The sequence below is a fragment of the Haliotis rubra genome, unplaced genomic scaffold (genome assembly GCF_003918875.1).
Source record: "Haliotis rubra isolate DU_JTF1 unplaced genomic scaffold, ASM391887v1 Scf389, whole genome shotgun sequence".
Lineage (NCBI taxonomy): Eukaryota > Metazoa > Mollusca > Gastropoda > Lepetellida > Haliotidae > Haliotis > Haliotis rubra.
The window spans coordinates 785,374-808,516 of record NW_025767067.1 but is presented as its reverse complement, the minus strand read 5'-3'; the positions used below and the strand labels follow the sequence as shown (position 1 = coordinate 808,516).

General features: G+C 40.1%; 2 protein-coding genes across 4 annotated transcripts in view; one reads left to right on the top strand and one right to left on the bottom strand.

Moving 5' to 3' along the window:
- Positions 1-12,685, bottom strand: part of LOC124286638 (probable 39S ribosomal protein L23, mitochondrial) — a 25,347-nt gene extending 12,662 nt beyond the window's left edge. Inside the window, exons 1-2 of the mRNA XM_046723034.1 lie at positions 12,597-12,685; positions 10,901-11,050 (exon numbers count right to left, since the gene is read on the bottom strand). Coding sequence (XP_046578990.1) covers positions 10,901-11,050; positions 12,597-12,631 — 185 coding nt within the window. The 5' untranslated portion in view covers positions 12,632-12,685. The remainder of the gene's footprint in view (positions 1-10,900; positions 11,051-12,596) is intronic.
- LOC124286637 lies at positions 6,834-23,143 on the top strand. 3 transcript variants are annotated; one of them, XM_046723031.1, is made up of 6 exons: positions 6,834-6,934; positions 15,429-16,188; positions 17,770-18,255; positions 18,574-18,732; positions 19,362-19,438; positions 23,006-23,143. In XM_046723031.1, the coding sequence occupies exons 3-6, from the start codon at positions 18,057-18,059 to the stop codon at positions 23,096-23,098; spliced, it is 528 nt and encodes a 175-aa protein (XP_046578987.1). In that variant the 5' UTR covers positions 6,834-6,934; positions 15,429-16,188; positions 17,770-18,056; the 3' UTR covers positions 23,099-23,143. The 3 variants fall into 3 exon arrangements, with proteins under 3 accessions (XP_046578987.1, XP_046578988.1, XP_046578986.1); XM_046723032.1 differs by lacking the exon at positions 6,834-6,934 and adding an exon at positions 12,675-12,716; XM_046723030.1 differs by lacking the exon at positions 6,834-6,934 and adding an exon at positions 12,748-12,947.

The following is a 23,143-nucleotide window of genomic DNA, read 5'->3' as shown; positions in this document are numbered from 1 at the left end:
TATTGAACTCACAGATCATAGTTCTCTCAGACCACAGACCATAGTAAATAGTCATGCTCTTTACAAGCAGATCATGCCACAACTAAGGGACACAACTCTGTACAACAAACCTCAAAGCCTAATCCACAAGGCCACCCTTGTCCTATGCAGACAATGAGTATGACAAACCAGTCAAGTATATTAATAATGTTTCCAGCTTAAGCCACCAATAGAACTCCAATTCCTATGTTACACAAGAAAACTGCCTAAAACAAATGATGATAATGTATCTAATCTAAGCTTTAGTAAATAGCTTTTAAGAGCAATGTCAGGGGCTATTACAGCTTTTTCGGAAAAAAAAAAAGGGGGGGGGCACAGTCCTGAGAAAAGGGGGGTGCACACTTCATTTTCATCCGAGTTTCAATGGTCATTTAATAAACTTTCAGGACAAAATGGGAGCTGCGCACCCCTGCTACCCCCTCTGGATCCGCCCATGAATGTTCATCAAATATGACAAAGATGCCAAACAAAACACCCAGACCATATTAACTGTTATGATAACATTTGGATTGAATTAGCTTGCCACCATTAACCACAACCATACAGCCTGAAGCCAAAACTAAGTTACATTAAGTCCATACACAGATCATGCTGAACAAGTGTAAAACATAAACTGTCCTGATTAAAGCTGTCAGACATTTGTCCGTCATACAGCATCAGTTGAACAGGGACATCCATGATTGGTTATTTCATAAGATGTATGACATTAATTCTGATACTTCCAGGCATGTAACAGAAACGAAGTTAATTGCATGAAATGCTTTCTCCGTGGTTTCATTTCCTCGAGTCAGGACACAATGACATGTGATAATTGGATTTCATTACTAATCCGAACCTAACACCAGCTGTTACCACCTAACACCAGTTCCAACCACACGAGATGAGATCCTGGAATTCATGCAAGACATCTCTACCTTTAACTATGGAGAGGTCAGAATAAGGGCAGAGAACTCCCATCACCAATCAATGGTCCGTGCATGTGGCAAAACTCCATTACATAAGCCCAAACTGCCCAGTAATGTAATTACATAGTAGTCAGGGGGATTATATCAGCTTGAACGGGTTATCACTAAAACTGGGATTGTACAGAACACAAAGAAACTGTATGTCAGAGGCATGATAATTTGTGTCAATTTCTCGAACATGGTATTTTCCAGGGTGGTGACCTGAACTGGCCGGAATCACTGGCATTGACGTTGGCACTAAAAGTCGGTTAACATTGCAGACACCTCCAGGTATGGACATTACAGGTGCCGTCGTCGAACGTTACAGACAACAGTAAAACGTATCTGGATTTGTCCTAGCAGTGTTAGCTTCAGAGCTTGGATTTTCTTTGAGTTGTTTGGATATCTCTGCCATAAAGAATCGAAGAAGGCTGACAATGATGAATGAAGATGCGTCACGGAATCGAAGTCAGACTGTGGCTACTTCCCAGAACAAGCATTACACAATGGTCATCAACTACAAGAAGGTAACGTTAAGTGGCAAATGTCGAGATTTATACCAAGGGCTTTTTTTAATCAAGATATATTCTTTTAAACTGTGAACCTTTAATCACCATGATACATTTCTTTCAACTGAGGACCACTATTAACAATGAAACTTTTCTTTTATTCTAAAAGTCTTCATTAACCATAACATATTTCTTTCATATTGTACACTGTTTTTTTAGGATGTTGAATTAGAATTTTTTGTAAATTCATATCTCAAGATATAAATCATGTAGAAGAGTAGACAATATCAAGATTACATCAGTTGTAAATAGCTGCCCTTTTTACTGTGACGTTTATGCTGATTGATGTAATTCAGTTTATTGACCAACAAATTAAAAACTGACCAGATGTGTTGGCTCAACTTACATAAACTTATTGTGAAGTTAGTTATGCTTATAGTCCTATTTGTATTTAAATCATCTTAAACATAGCTGAGTTCTCAAATACTTGTATAAAAGTGTCAATAGCTAAAATCATAATAGAGAGGTTAAACTTAGTCACTGATAGCTAAATAACTCATTCAGAAATCCTATAATCTGTTAGAACAAGTACTTTGACAGTGTTTCTCATTCTATGTGCATTAAGTGAGTCAAAAATGTTCTTTCCCACAGTTAACTGGACAAACATGGCGAGTAAACAAATGAATACATCTCATTCACAGTATGACTTAATATACCTGAGATTTACAAATATAAAATGATAGTGATATTGTGAGAACAAACATTAAAGATTAGAAATGGTTCATTATCTAGGTTACATTTAAAATGTATTACATTTCTATCCCTGCATAGTGGCATGGACAGGAAAACATGTTAGAGCTTTCATCTTAGTCATGATGACTTGGAATTCCTTCCTATTTATCCTTGACAACACTAGTTACTAGTAGTTACTCCTACGAAATTCACAACTAGATGGAGGAACTTAAATACAGGATGACTTCACACGGTTGACGTCCAGCTCTACTTGTACACAGTCATGTAAACATGAGTAATGATATGGCCACTAAGTATAGGCCTAGCTCAACACCAAGCTGTCATCAGCTGTAATACTCACTCCAGATATGGGTGTGGCATGTGGTATCTCACAGGTACTGTCAAGTATCAACAACATCCTTCTATACAGGAGGAATATAAATCAACTAATTTGAATAATATATCTGGATTGACAGTGACATAGTCAAACCACCTTATTCCAAGGATCTGTGTTACTAGACTAGCAACTTTCCCACATATTTGGTAATTAATAATCAAATTATGTCACCATGGTGATAACTTTGTATTTGCCGATATACAGACTCAACCAACCCCAACACAAAATCAGGCAATAAAAACATGCACACAACTTTGTTTTGAATGATGAGATATAGATATGAAACAAAACTCACAAACTGCAGTAACCACTACCTGCTTAGATAATGTTAGTTCAAATGTACTGTATAGTCTCCTGTCGCATTAAAGCTGGTTCAGCCTATAATGCCTTCTAGTCAAACAACTATTATCAATTATCATTATTATGTAGACTGTACATTTCTTTGAGTGGCATTTTCAGAAGTTGGAGAGTCAGATGAGGACAAACTATGGATGAACAACATCTTTATTCAGGTGATGTGATGTTTCGATACATACGTTATTGACAACAAGACTAGAATCTGCATCAACACGTCACATCACCTGAATAAAGAAGTTGTTCATCCAAACAGTTTGTGTTTATCTATACTGTACATTGTATATCAGTTGATATTATTTTCATCATCTTAACATTTTTCTCTTTTCATTTCTAATTGACATAATTAATAACATTATTGACATTATCATGCTCAGATCAACAATAAAAAATAGTTGTATAATTTAACATTTGAAACAAAACACTTAAGTTGAAAAAGGGCTTATCCACTTAAACATGCCAGATATATACTGGCTTAAACTATAACATCTGTATCTTCAACATGTTCACAGACAAGTTCATTTCTGGTGTCCCTCGCCATGATATTTGCTGGAATATTACTAAAAGCAGCATAAAACCATACTCACTCACAGACAAGTTAAGCTGTCCCTGTCTATATTGTCCTACATTAGGGTGTATAAACTAGGGGCAGTGGGGTAGCCCAGTGGTTAAAGTGTTGGCTCGTCACGCCAAAGACCCGGGTTCGATTCCCCACATGGGTACAATGTGTGAAGCCCATTTCTGGTGTTCCCCGCTGTGATGTTGCTGGAATATTGCTAAAAGCGGCGTAAAACCAAACTCAATCAGTCAGTCAGTCAGTATAAACTACTGAAATTAGTTAACTCACTTATGAGTAAACAAAACATACATGCACTTCCACCTTGTATTTGAAAAAACAAACATATTCAAAGGAAGCTTAGATCACACCCTAAACAAGAGATAGCTGTATACAGCACTGGTGGTGACACATGAACAAGGCTGTAGACAGGGAACACAGTGGACAGGGATGGACACCAGGAACATGCTGCACGCACAGATGCTGAGTCATACGGCACCTGATGCAGAAACTAGATCAACATATTTCAGATAACAAAGATGATTTCAACGTGCAATGAAACGTTACACATACTCTTCTGAGCTCTGAGTTACTAATGTACTTATGGTTGATATTTAATCTCTTAATTTAATGGATCAAAGGTTGAATGGGTGGGTAGATGGATGGCTCAATGAAGACTAAGAATGTGGGATAGATGGGTTGATACATGGGTGGGTGAGTAGATGGGTAGATACATGGGTGGTTGAGTGGATGGGTAGATACATGGTTGGTTGAGTGGATGGGTAGATACATGGAAGGTTGAGTGGATGGGTAGATACATGGGTGGTTGAGTTGTTGGGTAGATACATGGGTGGTTGAGTGGATGGGTAGATACACGGGTGGTTGAGTGAATGTGTAGATACACAGGTGGTTGAGTGAATGGGTAGATACACAGGTGGTTGACTGGATGGGTAGATAAACAGGTGGTTGAGTGGATGGGTAGATACATGGGTGGTTGACTGGAGGGGTAGATACACAGGTGGTTGAGTGAATGGGTAGATACACAGGTGGTTGACTGGAGGGGTAGATAAACAGGTGGTTGAGTGGATGGGTAGATACATGGGTGGTTGAGTGGATGGGTAGATGCATGGGTGGTTGAGTGGATGGGTAGATACACAGGTGGTTGAGTGGATGGGTAGATAAACAGGTGGTTGAGTGGATGGGTACATATACATGGGTGGTTGAGTGGATGGGTAGATAAATGGGTGGTTGAGTGGATGGGTAGATACACAGGTGGTTGAGTGGATGGGTAGATGCATGGGTGGTTGAGTGGATGGGTATAGATACATGGGTGGTTGAGTGGATGGGTAGATAAATGGGTGGTTGAGTGGATGGGTAGATACATGGGTGGTTGAGTGGATGGGTAGATACATGGGTGGTTGAGTGGATGGGTAGGTACACAGGTGGTTGAGTGGATGCGTAGATGCATGGGTGGTTGAGTGGAGGGGTAGATACACAGGTGGTTGAGTTAATGGGTAGATACACAGGTGGTTGAGTGGATGGGTACATAAACAAGTGGTTGAGTGGATGGGTAGATACATGGGTGGTTGAGTGGAGGGGTAGATACACGGGTGGTTGAGTGGATGGGTAGATACACAGGTGGTTGAGTGGATGGGTAGATACATGGGTGGTTGAGTGGATGGGTAGATACACAGGTGGTTGAGTGGACGGGTAGATAAACAGGTGGTTGAGTGGATGGGTACATATACATGGGTGATTGAGTGGATGGGTAGATAAATGGGTGGTTGAGTGGATGGGTATAGATACATGGGTGGTTGAGTGGATGGGTAGATAAATGGGTGGTTGAGTGGATGGGTAGATACACAGGTGGTTGAGTGGAGGGGTAGATACATGGGTGGTTGAGTGGATGGGTAGATACATGGGTGGTTGAGTGGATGGGTAGGTACACAGGTGGTTGAGTGGATGGGTAGATACATGGGTGGTTGAGTGGATGGGTAGATAAATGGGTGGTTGAGTGGATGGGTAGATGCATGGGTGGTTGAGTGGATGGGTAGATACATGGGTGGTTGAGTGGATGGGTAGATACACGGGTGGTTGAGTGGATGGGTAGATACACGGGTGGTTGAGTGGATGGGTAGATACATGGGTGGTTGAGTGGATGGGTAGATAAATGGGTGGTTGAGTGGATGGGTAGATACACAGGTGGTTGAGTGGATGGGTAGATACATGGGTGGTTGAGTTGTTGGGTAGATACATGGGTGGTTGAGTGGATGGGTAGATAAATTGGTGGTTGAGTGGATGGGTAGATACATGGGTGGTTGAGTGGATGGGTAGATAAATGGGTGGTTGAGTGGATGGGTAGATACACAGGTGGTTGAGTGGATGGGTAGATACATGGGTGGTTGAGTTGTTGGGTAGATTCATGGGTGGTTGAGTGGATGGGTAGATACATGGGTGGTTGAGTGGATGGGTAGATACACAGGTGGTTGAGTGGATGGGTAGATACACAGGTGGTTGAGTGGATGGATAGATACACGGGTGGTAAAGTGGATGGGTAGATACACAGGTGGTTGAGTGGATGGGTAGATACACACGTGTTTGAGTGGATGGGTAGATGCATGGGTGGCTTAGAGGATGGGTAGATGCATGCGTGGTATAATGGATAGGTTGGGCAGGGTTTAACACCACACTGGTCAGTATTACAGTTATATCTCAGCACATCAGCCTAATCATATGGAAGGAAGGCCCAAAGTAATGGAAATCTGAAGAATATGTATGATGCTGACAACCCCAGAAATGTAACAACAGCAAACTGGGACTGAAACATGCATCTTAGGTGTCTGGTGTGTCCAAGGGAGGGAACTCTGCACGGACTTACAGCACATGAGATGATTTGGCAACCATGCCTCAAAAAGAAAGGCCAGATGGTTTGGTAGTTGAATGGGTGTGTATATGGATCCATGGGTAGATGACAGATGACATTTAACACATAAACAGAATAACTGAGTTGAAAGAAATTATGGACTATCAGTGATTGAATTATTTTTTTACACTTTTCTTGAGTTAAGCCATAATAGAGTGACTAAGGCAAGTAGGTAACGTATTAGCATACAGTCAAGGTCAGACATTTCAGTGATATATTGTATATTCCAAGGAGGCCGTTCCTCTATGTAAATACTTCCTCATAATCTCATTGTTATTTTGATGCAGGAATCATCATGTGTGTCTGGGATAGGTTTGGGGAAACTGGATCTATAAATAGCCCTCCACATGTAGACCTAGGTGGAACAGCTAAACATGTAAGGTTGCTACAGGTATATTAATAAACATTACACAGAGAAACAAGGATTGAAAGATATCGTGATAACCTCATTCAACAGACATGGCTGCTGATACCACAAAGGTACTGTTCTCTTCAATATCTTAGTTACCATGGTTATATGAATCTTAAAGGATGAAGTATGCTGGCATCCTATTTACAAACTTGAAGTTACTACACTTTTGTAAAACTGGTATGGAAATTCATGGTCACATTTTGTATGACTGACAATTATTGACTCAACCTTTATATTTGCATCTCACTTATACAAAAGTATGTCAAATATAAAAGGAAAAAGCAGGGATGGAAATAACCCATTGCCCGACGCCTGAGTCCAGTGTTTTTTTCTGTCGGGCAAGCATATTTGTATATCACACTGTACCTGTGTCCAGTTGATATTCCAATGTTAATTATGTTGTTTATTTTAAAAATCAACAAGAAAACGGCCGGTATAGTGGAAAAAAATTTTCAGGGCAAGTGATTTTACATGTGCCACTATACCGGAGTACACTAGCAATTTTAAAGTTATTTCCACCCCTGAAAAGGACAATATTTTACAGACGGATTCTACAGTTACATCACTTAACCCTTGGCCTAAACCTGGGAGCCGCTAGATTCTACAGTTATGTCCCAACAAATCATCATAACCCTGTTTATTGATATATCAAAAGATAGTGGCTGCACCAATTACGACATAAACTTATCATTCTAGTGCCAGGTCAGCATCATGTTAAATGGTTTGTATATCTCATGGTTTTCATAGCATCAAATCTAGCAAAGGTCAATTTGGCTCTGAAGATGAAAGATTTCAAACTACTCTTAAACTGCATAAAATAAGTATGTCACCAGCAAACCCTCAATCAATTTTAATGAACTTGAACCAAATACCTTCTACATTGTTATGCCCATTATGGGGCCTGGTCTCTGCCACAGATGAATAATTGCCTCCATACCCTGTGATTCATGTACTTAAGTTTATAAGAAAAGACAATAATAGATATTTGTTAGCAAACAGTCAATATGTTTGAAACTTATTCTGTCATGAAATCCATCTCAAACCAACAGAATATATTTTCTTCACAACTGTCAGTTGAGTTCTGCAAACAATTTCTCACACCAGATTCCCAGTCCGAAATTTGCAACAGAAGTAGTTATACTACTGGGGCGGTGGGGGAGTCTAGTGGTTAAAGCGTTGGCTCGTCACCCCGAAGACCTGGGTTCGAATCCCCACATGGGTACAATGAGTGAAGCCCATTTCTGGTGTCCACCGCCGTGATATTGCTGGAATATTGCTAAAAGCGGCGTAAAACCAAACTCAGTCAGTCAGTCAGTTATACTACTTCCACAACACACCATGGCCAGCCCTCCTCTATAGATGTACAAGCATACTGATGGACATTTTGACTGAACAAGGTTAAGCTGTATGTAATGAAATAACCAAATACTTGTGAGCCTGCTCCCAGTGTTGTTGCAAGCCCTCCAGACCCACTTAACAATTCTTCAAGCATGTAACACTCTCTCTGGGGTCATAAGCTTCAGCTTGAGGGACTTAGCATTCATAACAGGCTTAGGTAAATATCAGCTCTGGGGTCATTACTGATGGCCATTACCACCGGTCATTGGTCAGTCATGTGACTCATACACCCTCTAGATAGGGAACATAGATACAGAGAGAAATGTGTATAAACTGGATAGTATATGACTAAACGTTTAGTCTGGTATAGACAGTGGTCCTGAGTTATGAAATAATGCAGTAATTGTGACCTATGATGTCACAATATGTACATGGGTGATATAATAAACGATTAGTATAGGACTGACTGTTTCATCTGGTATCGACAGTGGTCGTGAGTTATGAAAGTACAGCAGTAGTCGTGTCTAATGGTGTCATTATATGTACATGGATGACAGAAGATATTTCTTTCCAATAATACAAAAAGTAGTTCTTAATATCAATAATATTTACCTATTCATTGACAGAAGTATATTTAATATTTGATCAAATGTGCAACCCATTCTTAATGACTCATGACTTCAACAATAGTAATAATATTGTTACACAAGCACAAACTACTACAATGTCATTTTAACATTTAATAGAACCAATAAATTCAGGATGGCAACTTGGTCTGGTGTTGACAGAGATCTAGAATAATCTGATACCACTGTAAACCAGATGCATTATGTACATTTGATGAATATGTGGTACTGTATTACTAACAGTGCTGTAGATTGTCTGAGTCACCAGCCCAAACCAGGTCGCACCCTGGTCCTGTAAATGTGTCAAGCCTGAATCAAGGGGCCATGCCCTAATAAATATTAATATCAGATCTCAGATGAAAGTCTTCATTTGCAATGCAGTTAGTATTAACGTCCACAGTACTTCTGTGACACTGCCATGAGTGACAACAATCACATATTACAGTACATCTATCATTAGTTGGATGATCTGAATACCCTGATACAGGGGCAAAATTCATTCACAGATGACGCACGAGAACAGCACTTAATCACAACTCGGTGTCATCACTTATGAATATGATCACTACTGCTCGAAGACTGCTCTTCAACTTTGTCTCTAGATTTGTAGGAGGTTTCCCTTGTGTCTTGGTCATCCTAAAGGCTACTACATTATCCAGCTGTACTATTTCCTAGTTTCAGTTTGTGTAATTCTAGAACTCTCCTAATTATCTAGGTCACAAGCATTACTCCACAAACCAGGCAACTGCTACTACCCGTGGAGTTATGACTTTCACATGTGGCCAAATAAAAAAAATGTTGTGGTTCTTTGAAATTTAGGGTACCTATGAATTTAAAATTTTTTATTTTTTAGAAGTAAAGTACAAAATAACAAAACATTTATCAATGTGTAATTGTTTATTCACATAAGCTTGTGGCCATCATATTGACTTTCTCTATCAGAATGACTGATGTCTGTTGGTGCTGGGAAAAACCAATGGTATCTGAAAGCTTATTTTATTCATTACGCTTAAAAAAAATAGGGTCGGCACCAGAATTCAAGAGTCAGGCGGGTAATCAGAACCACAACATTTTTTTTAGGCCTGATGTATCTCTAACTAAACTCTTTGTCGGAATTGTTAAAAGTATCTTTATTGACAACTGCTTATTTTTGACATGGGTGCCAAAAGCGCCATCATTTCAATCCCTTACATATGAGATGGATGAAGCATCAACACAAACTAGGAACCTAGGCTGTTTGCTGAAATACACTAAGACTTCCGTAAAACATAATAGGACCATGTGCACATAATACTGAAGTACCCACAGTTTGATCATGTTAAACCCAAAGAAAGCATTAGCAATTACACATATCACATGCACATATCACATGCATGCTGTATGGAACAAGTAAGTGTTAGTCAAACACAAAATTATGTATGGAAACATAAATAGTAAGTTGCACTTGTAAGTAATCATGGTATTAGGCTGAACTGGTTCATGTTTTATATGCCTAAATTAAGCCCTGACAGACCCTGGAAAAAAGAAATGTCTGATTCTGAGAAGCATTGGAACACTCAACATGTATTTAGAAAAATCATATAGGTCATTCACTTCACTTGAATCACATCACTTCTGTGTTCTTAATCATGTTAATCTATAAAATAACTTACTCAAATACTTGTTTGGATCTTATGTGACAAGTGTGCCCCTCCTTCAATTACTGACCTCCATATATGTGCAAGGACGCAAGGAAACATTGCCCCGTGTAAAATGTATCCTTTGTTCAATATTTTCAGGTGACCACTATTATTTTCACAGGTTGGTGCATCATGCTTTCCATGTAAATGAAGTGATTTAAATCAAATGTGAAAGTAAAAGGATGGTTGTCGTAACCCCATGGTTTAAGGTCTAAGACTTGGGAGTCCCTAGTTTCAAATACAGCAAACCTCAGGGTACTATGAACCACTGAATTTCCACTAAGAAGGAATATGTATATTAATATTTCAAGACACAAGTTAATTGTTCTTAAGTAAACTCAATGTGTCTTGCTGATAACATGATCTACAGACTTCATGGGAACTGACTTACTGTGGATGCACTTCAAACTGTGCCAGGTGTGGGGGTGTCTTCCGTTCTGGATTGATGAGCTTCATCCAGAACTGAGGTAGAAACACTCTATGCTGAGGATTTCCTTTCCAGTAAACAGGTGTCCGAGGTATGCGCCTCTTCCATAATGGTCTAGAAGAAGAAGTCATATCACCACAAATGGCAATCAAAAAGATAATGAATGTTTTTTCAAAATTGAGCAACTAGGTCGAGAAGATAAGATCTTTTATATTTTCCTTATGTTATTTCTTCTTATAAATCTATATCAGTTACCCTGATTCAAAACTATCACATGACTAATTGTTTGATCACATTTTGGAAGTTGGTGATTCAGTAACGAAGCATACATCTTTATGGATAACAACTTCTTGTTTATTGCATAGAGCGACCTCACAGACGTAACACTCTATCATGCCTAAGTAATCATGATGTAGCATGGTGCTGTCTGAGCAAAATATATAGAAATCCACTAAAAATTGAAATAAAAAATGTAGTTTATTAACATTACTTCAAACGATATATATTTAAACAGCTGGGGCAGGGGCAATTTAGGGGTTGCAAAAATGATTGTCCAGGTTCCAAATGATTTTGCAAACTGATGTTTATAGGACAGTTTCACCCCATGGTGACCAGCATTTTGCTTGTAATTATGAGATCATTTTTAATGTCATATGCAAATGATGACTGCCATAACACGTGTACACAAACTGACCACGCTTGATGCAAAACTTCATGAAAAGCACAAAATCTGTTACACCATGGTATACTCTGATACACTTATGTCGATATAATAATGCATCCCTTCACTAATGCATGGGATGCTCATATGTTTATTTCATGATCAACAGTATATACATATATATTCTATTATATCATGAAAGTCAAGAGGTCTTTGTCAAAAACCAGTGTTTAAAATTCAGGGGATTGTGGTGGTCCTTATAATTATATGCCCTATATTTTCAGGTATTTCATTTGGTAAACCTACACTAGCTCCTGAATCCATTCACGTGGATCTTGCAATCGCAAGTTATCTGACCTCCCCTGATGAAGGAGCAAGCATACATTCTGAAACATTGTGTTATTCACAATAAAGAAGCTGAAATCCATAAAATTTGCATTCCACTTCTAAATGCCCTTCACAGATTTTATCTGACCAGTTATCATTCACATGGAATGCATAATTTATTTTACTTGGCTGCGATAGGCCTTGCATCTAGTATCATCACATTGAATGCAGTTTGTATCTAGTGTAGACACTCATGAGACTTCCATTTAAAAGTTGGAATATTTACTCACTAAAATTGAGTAAACAACTTAACATTGTTTATCAGATGTTTATGTTTTGACATTTGCTATCACGGGTTACACAGTTCGATAGGTCCATGGCATAGAGGATAAACTTTCAGAATAAACTAAGATCTGATGTAGAACCTAGATATAGACTCAGCATACGTGACGGAATACGCGTATGTCATTGAACCTCAAAGAATACCCCTACCCCCCAAACGCGTGTTAGTGTTGTGTCATCACGTGGAATCTTATCTGTAGTTACCAAGACAGCCCGACAACAGTCATAGACTCCTTCATGTTCTAATACGTAGGGGAAATTACGTGTCAGAAAATCAGTACGCTATTAATAGACTAAAAGAAGAAAATGGGTGTTGTTTCATCGACTTACATTAATCGTCCTACCCCTCTTATGGACGACGCCATTTTGGGTTTTCCGTTCTGGAGATAAATAAGTTCCTAGGTGAAGGTCACATGTCATTTCCTGATTTAGAAGGATTTCCCCCGTTATGTGAGTCACGACGTAGATTTGTATATTTTGAATGATGATTATCATGACGATGATGGCATTGTATGTTGTCGCCGATTTAGTTCTTGTCTGATAGAAGAATGCGAGCAAAGGACATTGTTAATGCATTTGAAATTATTATTTAATGAGTCAATAATGAGCAAAAATATCTTGACTGTAATTGTACAGTACTTAGATGTTTTATCATCACTGATCACTGAATGACTGAGACCGGTAAGGTTATAACAACAGAGGGTTAGTTTACTGTAATAGTCTCTTATCTTTGACAGTTCAATTCAATTCACAATTCAAGTGGAAACTAAATCCATGTCCCATGAGCCTGTGTATCTGAAATTACATGTAAAATAATGTCTATGGTGATTACCTGAATCAATCCAACAATTTTGAACACGATGAAGAGTGTTTTCACTATTTTAGCCTTTGTAAGGGTTGCAATGATTTAAAGTAAATGATAAGTAAATCTAGAGGTTTGTTTGCCTGTGACAGATCCAGAAAATTAGTTTTTTTACGGGCTTGGGAACTGACCTCAATTTGTCGCCTGTTAACATCAGTTAGATATCTTTAACATTGTAAACGATTTACCTTTTTTAGTGTTAGAAACCTTCTCCATCCTTGACTTTTACTGTTATAAAGATTACATTGATTTGATCTTTTTGCCAATTAGTACCAATTAACAAGAACAGTATTTGTCTTACCTGTGCCATCATCAATAAACACTATGTGCACCTGCAGTAGGTTAATGTATAAGGGTGACCAGCAGTCAGTCCAGGTATCATAAATCACTGAGCTGTTTGTATTATGAATTGTAACAAATTAACAAGTGACATGAATTGACAGAGTCTGTGACACATTGATGTATTTTTCTAGTACTATTTCAAGACTGCAACTGGATGTTGTGGTTTGGATTACATTAAATTGCAATTCTGTGAAAGGATCCTCCAACTTATTGTCAGTCAGAGGTTTAGACATGTAGGGGTTCACTTGTACTTCAGTATCACCACATTCCCTGACAACTTTGAAACTATTGTTTCTGTCACTGTCACAGTCTAATATGTCAACAAGATACAATCAATTTGTGCTCACCATATCATAAAATGAATGAAGTAAGTACAATGCTAAAGGTTGATTTTTCTAGACAGATCAGCAAATGTTTTAAACAATGAAGAGTGTCAAAACAAATGGGATGGTACCAAGATTCATATAATACACACATTTGCACATCATTTTCTCACTGGGTACTTGTTTGGTGTTATAAATGGCTTTTGTCACATTTCAGTTATTGAAAGAAAGAGGTGTATATTTTAATCTTTAACCACTCATACACAAAGGTAAGTCTATACAGTCTCCGTCCCCACTTTATGTTGCTTGGACATGTTGGATGGCTCACATAACATAGGTGAGGTGAAATTGCATGAGAATATTTCACTCATATGACGAAGTGCATGCGTGTGTATGTGTATGTGTGGCCAGACTGAAGCTGGTTTTATAGTGCTAGCCCACTGAGATACCATGCCGCAGTGAAGCATGAATACCCCACTCAGACACATTATACTGACTCCGAGCCGACCAGTGCTTGTTGTACCCATTAATGCCGAGCGCCAGGCCGGGACCAACAAGTACCATATTTTAACGTCTTTTGGTATGATGCGGTCGGGGATCGCACCAGCAACCTTCCGCTCTCCGGGCGGACTCTCTAACCACTACACCACGGGGGCGGTCCATAATATAGACATTCTATAGACAGTGTTATGATCTTTCCAATCCTGCGGAGTTGGTGCTACCTATGTTATTTCTGGGACTATATTAATAGTTATTGTTTATCTGCTTCTCCAACCGTTTGAGTTAATAATTCATGGACAAATGAAGTCTTTTGTGAGAGATAACAAAGAATTTCAATGTGACTGAGATTGTCAGTCATATCTGGAAAACAAGCTGTTGAATTAGTTTGGCGAAATGTTATCATAGTAAAGAGTGAATATGGCTTTGATGGGAATCGTTCTTGATTTAAAAAAGAATCAACAAAAGTAGAGAGTACAGTGGTACCTATGTTGTGTGTACTTTACCAATAATATTGTATGGCATTTACTGGTGAGTGTATTATTTACAGTAGTTTCAACACTTTTCAGTTTTTCTAAATCTTATTCCAAAATTTAAGATATTTGTATTTAATCCAAATATTTTTTGTAGTATATAATCAATAATTAAAAATCTTTGAAGTCACTTCAGCAAGACAATATATTCATCTGGCAGAGATATTTGCTATAAATTATTAAATGAGGAGATGATACCGCAGTCCTCCAAACTATTGCTTGTCCACTGGCCTATGACTACTGAATTCTGCTGAGGGCAATGAAAGATCCCGTACTGGCAGTCCTTAATGATAAGTAACATTTGAGTGCTAGAATTCTTCAGTACTCCATGCTTTCAAATTTAATTCAAGTCATTCAAGCAGGACTAGATGTTAACTCAGTGAACTAATTTTTGTTACCATTCTAGTATCAGTCTTATGCATAGCAAATGTATAAAGCAGGACCCCATTTGTCCGAGCTCTACCATCCTGTGGATCCTGAGGATTTGTTGGACAGAATCTTATTTGTGTTATTATGATTACAGAAATACTTCCATCTTTTGACATCAGATGATTCAAAAAGGCTATCAATCACCCTTTCAGTGTTGCTTTGTGTGTATTTGTAGGAAAAAAGACACAGAATGTCGGATCACAGTCATCGCCATACAAAACCCACAAGTGAGGAGGTGTACCAGGATGCCAAGAGAATCCTGGAAGAATACCTGAAGAGGAAGTTGAAAGACACAGAACCGAATCACTCGAAGTATGGGAGAAGTGAGAGCTACAAGGCTGCTTCAAAGGCAGGTGAGGATGAGGATGAAAATCAGGATGACTTGCATGGTTCTCGGAATGGCATTGGACGTTCCAAAACCATGCCTTCTAGTTTCAAAGTAGAAAAGGACTCACAAAACAAAAATAAAAGAGGAACGAAAAAAATCGGTCATGGGTATTCCTCTCCTGACACAGATTTGGATGAACCCCATGATGACAGTTCCCAACAACGAAAAAAGAAAAGTTTTTTCAAACGAGCCACAGAAAGATTAATGCATGCAATCCATCGGGACCGTAGATCCGGAGATGAAGATGTAAATATTTATGAGTCAAAGACAGGACAAAAGGAAGAAGATTAAAAGAAAGAATAAAAAGGAAGTGCACGATTCACCTGATATGAACATTTCACATGAGAAAAACACTCACATACATATTGACTCACACATATCATCTACCAGTGATCGGCGTGCTAAAGGTGACACGTTGGATATTCCAGATGATAAGTCTTCACATCATGACAGCCATTCATCCTCTTCTAGAAGAAATTCAGCAGGGAAAAAATTCTTTGATTCCATACGAAGTCTTTTAGGAAGACGAAGAAGAGTTATATAACAGGTACGCGAATATTATGCTTCACAATTATTATATATTTCAAGTTAAAAGGAATTACAGTTGTACCAATTTATTTTTCTAACTTGCTGACCTCCAAAACTTTTTGTTCCAAATATAGGTGTTTATTAGAACGTAATTATTTTATCTAAACCCGACTTACAATGCACCAGGATGTACTTTTCTTTATCAGAAGTATGGACCTGTATCACATTCTTGTTGTTAAAGACATATTAATTAAGAACTGGTCACCTTGTTTTGTTTCTGTAGGGGCAGTGGGGTAGCCTAGTGGTTAAAGTATTTGATCATCATGCCAAAGGCCGGGGTTCGATTCCCCACATGGGTAAAATGTGTGAAGCCCATTTCTGGTGTCCCCCACTGTGATATTGCTGGAATATTGCTAAAAGCGTTGTAAAACCATGCTCACTCACTTGTTTCTGTGTTGTTGTCCCCCACCCCAACGCAGAATGGGGGACTATGCATTCAACGGCATCCGTACGTCCCGATTCTTGTTAACATGATATCTCATAAAATATTGCACCCAATGTCTTCATTTTTGTCAACGGCCAACATTGAGTGATTATGGAGACACCAGTCATTTCAGGCATCTTGTATGTGACCAAAAAATATAAAGTAGTAAATATGTTATAAATATTCCATTCTTTAGCGACGGGGGACATTGCCATATTAGTGACAAACACTTGTTATACCAGTGGTGTTGATGGATGCTCATGTTATCAACCGCTGGTTTGTCTCAGCCTTGATCGTGTTGACGTGATCCTTCACGGACTGCCCTCATGTAGCTCATTATAGTTGGCTCAGCACACCAGGATATTGGGTCATTGTTTATTTACTTCAAGTAAAATATTTTCAGAGGATCAGCGACATGACAAGCATCTTCCTGAATCAGGAGAGTACCAAATTATGACTTCATTTTAAAAATAATTTCTCTGTAAATTTTACAGACAATGCTCCGACCATAGCAGCAACCATGTTATCAGAACCATGATGATGTTGTAAAATGTTCTGTGTTTGGACTGTGACTATTTGGCATAGACATGGACATGAAATGGCTAGAGTGAAAATTAGACTTGGTACCAGTTAGTGGACACACTTGCCCCAGGACAGTGAGTGAGTTGGTTTTATGCTGCTTTTAGCAATATTCCAGCAATATCACGGCGGGCGACACCAGAAATGGGCTTCACCCATTGTACCCATGTGGAGAATCGAACCCAGGCCTTCAGCATGACAAGCAAACGCTTTAACCACTAGGCTACCCCTCTGCCTGCTTGCCCCAAGAAGTACATTTCAAAATTTGTAGATGGATATTCTCATAAGCCTAGAGAACAAATTATTTTTTCCTTTATTCATGTTTGTTTACATTCTAGCATGCACAAATGTGTCTGTTTCTTATATATTTTGACGTGCATCAATCAGCAAAGGTTGAGATCATGGTAAGATTCTTTTTCTAGACTTTTGTAAATCTTAGAATGTGTTTATACGTCAGATTTACTTTGTGATACTTTCAGGACCTGTTTAACAATGATAACAAGTATCATGTCTCTACGATGCGTATCTCTTTACCAGAATCAAAGTCTGCTGAACCAGTAGATTCCAGTGAACGAGAGCGGTCCTACTCACGGAGCATATCAACACCAGACAGAAACCTGGCAGCGGAGGGAGGCCATAGGTCAAGAAGCAGTTCAAAAACACCGGAATCAAAAGACAAGAAAGCTCATGGCATCAAGCATGGAGACTCTGCAGGTCAGCGACAAACAAGGACTGATTATTTGGTATCGCAGAGTACAGATCACTCGGCACCAAGAACAATCCGTGTTTATGGTGCCCACGGTGACAAAGGTTTATTCCCAAATATGGCACCTCCAAATCCACCTTCATGTTTAGAAGGTGCCGTAATTGAATCCAGTGTTGACATAGATAGGAAATGTGTGACAATCGCCGATGATGGATTGTGGGAGTGTCATGTGACTACACACACCCATGAAAAGATGAAGATTCTGCCACAAACTTCTATTGAAATTGACGGTAACGCGGGCCCGCAAGATGAAATGGGTGAGAATCCATCTGTATAGCTTCTTCTGGTGTACAAGGATGTACGGGGTTTGAAATTTGTTTTGAAAATTGAAGTGTCACTAATTTTGTTATGGTGGAAGTTTAGGCAAAGGCACAAAATTTCAATAAAGTGGACCAGTATTTGTTATTGTGACGACATGATAATGGACTGATGGACACACAGTGATGACCATGTACCAACAATTTATATGTGTGTACAGAAAAATCATATCAGTGTAAACTATTTTCCATAGCTTTAGCCTAGTTTGGGTATTGGTGAATTGAAGAGAAGTATCAGTTTTTGTGATATTGTTTCAGACGATGTTGACTCTCCGACTGACTCGCCCGCTGACAAGGATGAGGCTATAGACAAGATTGTGAAGAAGCTGATAGAGATTGGTGACAACTTGTCATCAGAGAGCGAGTCTCATCGGTCACAAGAAGCAGAGGGTGCTGTAGGGGGTGCACCAGGCAGAGGTGAGGCTTTTGTGGAGTTTTTTTGTTTTTAGTGTGCAACCCCACTTTTGGGGACCGACAAGTTGATCATCTAGGGGTTCTTTTAAAAAAAAAAAAATTGTTAAAAAATACCCTAAAAATTAATTTACCTCTTTATTTATGAGAAACAAAAAGATGACTGTCGGATGCTTGATGACCTGAAACATATATGTTGAAGTTTTAACTGTTCAGCTGCTTCTTTCAAAATAGTGACAAATATCCTGGCCATGCTGTGCTGTATTTTGTTATGAAGCTGATCTGTATTAGGTAATGAAGATCATAAGAGTTGTTGAATACCCCACTCAGACACAGTATACTCAGACTCCGAGCAGACCAGTCCTTGTTGCACCCATTCATGCCGAGCGCCAGGTGGGAATCAAACCTGTGACCTTCCACTCTCAGGGCGGATGCACTAACCACTACACCACGGAGGCGGCTAACAATTGATGAAGTCACAATAGGATTCTAATGGGATTTAATGTGAATATCAGCAAACTGAATGTAACCAAACACATATATGCACCCAAAGATTGGTTGATCGGGTTCCATCCTGATGATGTATTTGTGCCTTGGCCAGTTGTTTAGAGTTTCTGTTGTCATGGTGGTTACAGGAGACGTGAGGCTGTCAACATTGGAGCGGCAGATCCTGGAGTGTCTGAGGGAAGGAGGAGACCGGATGTCACACAACGTGAGTCTCCTAGCAACACGACACCCCATGGGATCACAGACACAACAGGTCCCCAGTACACCAAGCTTGTCTCCTAGCAACGTGACATCTCATGGGATCACAGATACAACAGGTCCCCAGTACACCAAGCTTGTCTCCTAGCAACATGACACCCCATGGGATCACAGACACAACAGGTCCCCAGTACACCAAGCTTGTCTCCTAGCAACATGACATCCCATGGGATCACAGATACAACAGATCCCCAGTACACCATGCTTGTCTCCTAGCAACATGACACCCCATGGGATCACAGACACAACAGGTCCCCAGTACACCAAGCTAGTCTCCTAGCAACATGACACCCCATGGGATCACAGACACAACAGATCCCCAGTACACCATGCTTGTCTCCTAGCAACATGACACCCCATGGGATCACAGACACAACAGGTCCCCAGTACACCAAGCTTGTCTCCTAGCAACATGACATCCCCATGGGATCACAGACACAACAGGTCCCCAGTACACCATGCTTGTCTCCTAGCAACATGACACCCCATGGGATCACAGATACAACAGGTCCCCAGTACACCAAGCTTGTCTCCTAGCAACATGACATCCCATGGGATCACAGATACAACAGATCCCACACAACAGCTCTCCTAGCAACATGACACCCCATGGGATCACAGACACAACAGGTCCCCACCAAGCTTGTCTCCTAGCATGACATCTCATGCTTTGTCTCCTAGCAACATGACACCCCATGGGATCACAGACACAACAGGTCCCCAGTACACCATGCTTGTCTCCTGGCAACATGACACCCCATGGGATCACAGACACAACAGGTCCCCAGTACACCAAGCTTGTCTCCTAGCAACATGACACCCCATGGGATCACAGATACAACAGGTCCCCAGTACACCAAGCTTGTCTCCTAGCAACATGACACCCCATGGGATCACAGATACAACAGGTCCCCAGTACACCAAGCTAGTCTCCTAGCAACATGACACCCCATGGGGATCACAGACACAACAGGTCCCCAGTACACCAAGCTTGTCTCCTAGCAACATGACACCCCATGGTATCACAGACACAACAGGTCCCCAGTACACCATGCTTGTCTCCTACACAACACAGACACCCCATGGGATCACAGATCACAGACACAACAGGTCCCCAGTACACCAAGCTTGTCTCCTAGCAACATGACACCCCATGGGATCACAGACACAACAGGTCCCCAGTACACCAAGCTTGTCTCCTAGCAACATGACACCCCATGGGATCACAGACACAACAGATCCCCAGTACACCATGCTTGTCTCCTAGCAACATGACACCCCATGGGATCACAGATACAACAGGTCCCCAGTACACCAAGCTTGTCTCCTAGCAACATGACACCCCATGGGATCACAGATACAACAGATCCCCAGTACACCAAGCTTGTCTCCTGGCAACATGACAACCCATGGGATCAGACACAACAGGGATCACAGACACAACAGGTCCCCAGTACACCATGCTTGTCTCCTAGCAACATGACACCCCATGGGATCACAGATACAACAGGTCCCCAGTACACCAAGCTTGTCTCCTAGCAACATGACACCCCATGGGATCACAGACACAACAGGTCCCCAGTACTCCATGCTTGTTTCCTGGCAACATGACACCCCATGGGGATCACAGACACAACAGATCCCCAGTACACCATGCTTGTCTCCTAGCAACATGACACCCCATGGGATCACAGATACAACAGGTCCCCAGTACACCATGCTTGTCTCCTAGCAACATGACACCCCATGGGATCACAGATACAACAAATCCCCAGTACTCCATGCTTGTCTCCTAGCAACATGACACCCCATGGGGATCACAGACACAACAGGTCCTTAGTAACCCAAACTTGTCTCCTAGCAACATGACACCCCTTGGGGATCACAGATACAACAGGTCCCCAAGTATACCCCATGAGCTATATATATATACTATATTCGTCCCGATATATTATTGTGCATGTTTGAACTTGATCGCCGGGATACGTGTGCACAGCTGATTGCTATTTCTGGCTCAAATATAGTATGACCAGAAATTATTGAGAATTTTAGGAATATGTGTAATTGGATTCCTAGTATAAACAACCTTGACCAGCTATCAAGTGCTTGGTTTCATTCAAGAGAGACAACTCCGTTAATCCTTTTTCATTAGTTTGTGAAGAGTTATCCCCCTTTGTTTACTTGCTAGCAGACAACATTTTCAGTGATCCTCAGTATGGATGATTTAGAGAAGAGGAAGTTGATTTTAGAGTATTATAACAAGGACATCAGATCAGCTAAAGTGATTTCAAGTAGAACAGGCATCCCTTTGTCCACTGTTTATCGTGTTTGGAAAAATATTGCAAATGGATATGGCATTGAGCACCAGGGAGGCACAGGTAGGCCCAGAAAATTGACTGTCGGTGACAGGAGGCGGCTTGGTATTCTTGTTTCTAAAAAACAAATGAAGGAGTTTAGAAAACTTAAGGCTGGTTATGATTGATAGAGGAACTGTGGCTGTCTGTAAGGAGACAATTAGAACTGAGCTGCATGCAATGGGTTCGCAGAAAAGTCGAGGAATTCCATCACCGATCATGAAACCTGAACAAAAAGAGCGAAGGTTGAACTGGTGCTTACAGCATAGAAATTTTAACTGGGACAATGTGATTTTCTCAGATGAAAGTTCTGTGTGGCTGTTTCCTAATACACAGAAATTCCGGACCAAACAAACAGAAAAACCTTTCTATCAGCGCCCAAAGTACAGTCCAAAATTTAACGTATGGGGTGGCATATCTGTGTTAGGGGCAACACCCCTCTGTGTATTTGAAGGGAATATGAACAGTGAGCGGTACACAGATATTCTCGAGGGACATTTACTTCCATCTGCTCATGTGTTTTATGGAAATTTTTGGATTTTCCAGCAGGACAACGACCCAAAACATCGTTCAAAGCATTCACAGGCCTGGTTTCGGACCCAAAATATGACATTATTAGATTGGCCAAGCTATAGCCCTGACCTAAATCCAATAGAAAATGTTTGGGGACTTATGAAGGAAAGTGTCAATAAGAAAAATCTGACAAATATTGCTGAAATGAAAGAAGAGGTGGTCCGATATTGGGACAGCATGGACCACGACATTCTAACTTCTTTGATCAATAGTATGCCCCACCGCATTGAAGCCTGCATTGCTGCCCATGGTGACTTGACAAAATACTAACTGTTCATCTGTCTTTGAATCTGGAGTTATGTTCTGCTAATATTCACATTTAATATGTGAGTAATTAGTGAAAAAAAAAAATTACAATCTTAAATTCTCAATAATTTCTGGTTGTACTGTACACATGGTAATCTTAATCCCTGCAAATAAAATAATGAATGGATGAAAGGTTTATTCGCTGTGTATAAATTTTCGTAGTAAAATATTTTGCATGAAAATAAGACCTGCGCGATATATAATACGTTTACAGTACATGTATGTATATGTTGAACTTAAAAATGATTATTTCTGAAAACAAACTTTGCACATTTCTCTAGATTGATGATCACGCTAATGAATTCATCGATGGTGCAGTGAGGCAGACAGTGTACCAGAAGTTTTGCACAACGCTTCCGGCAGTCAGTAGGTGATGAAGTCAACTGGAACCAGATGGCGCTGGTGTTCCATGCCACAAA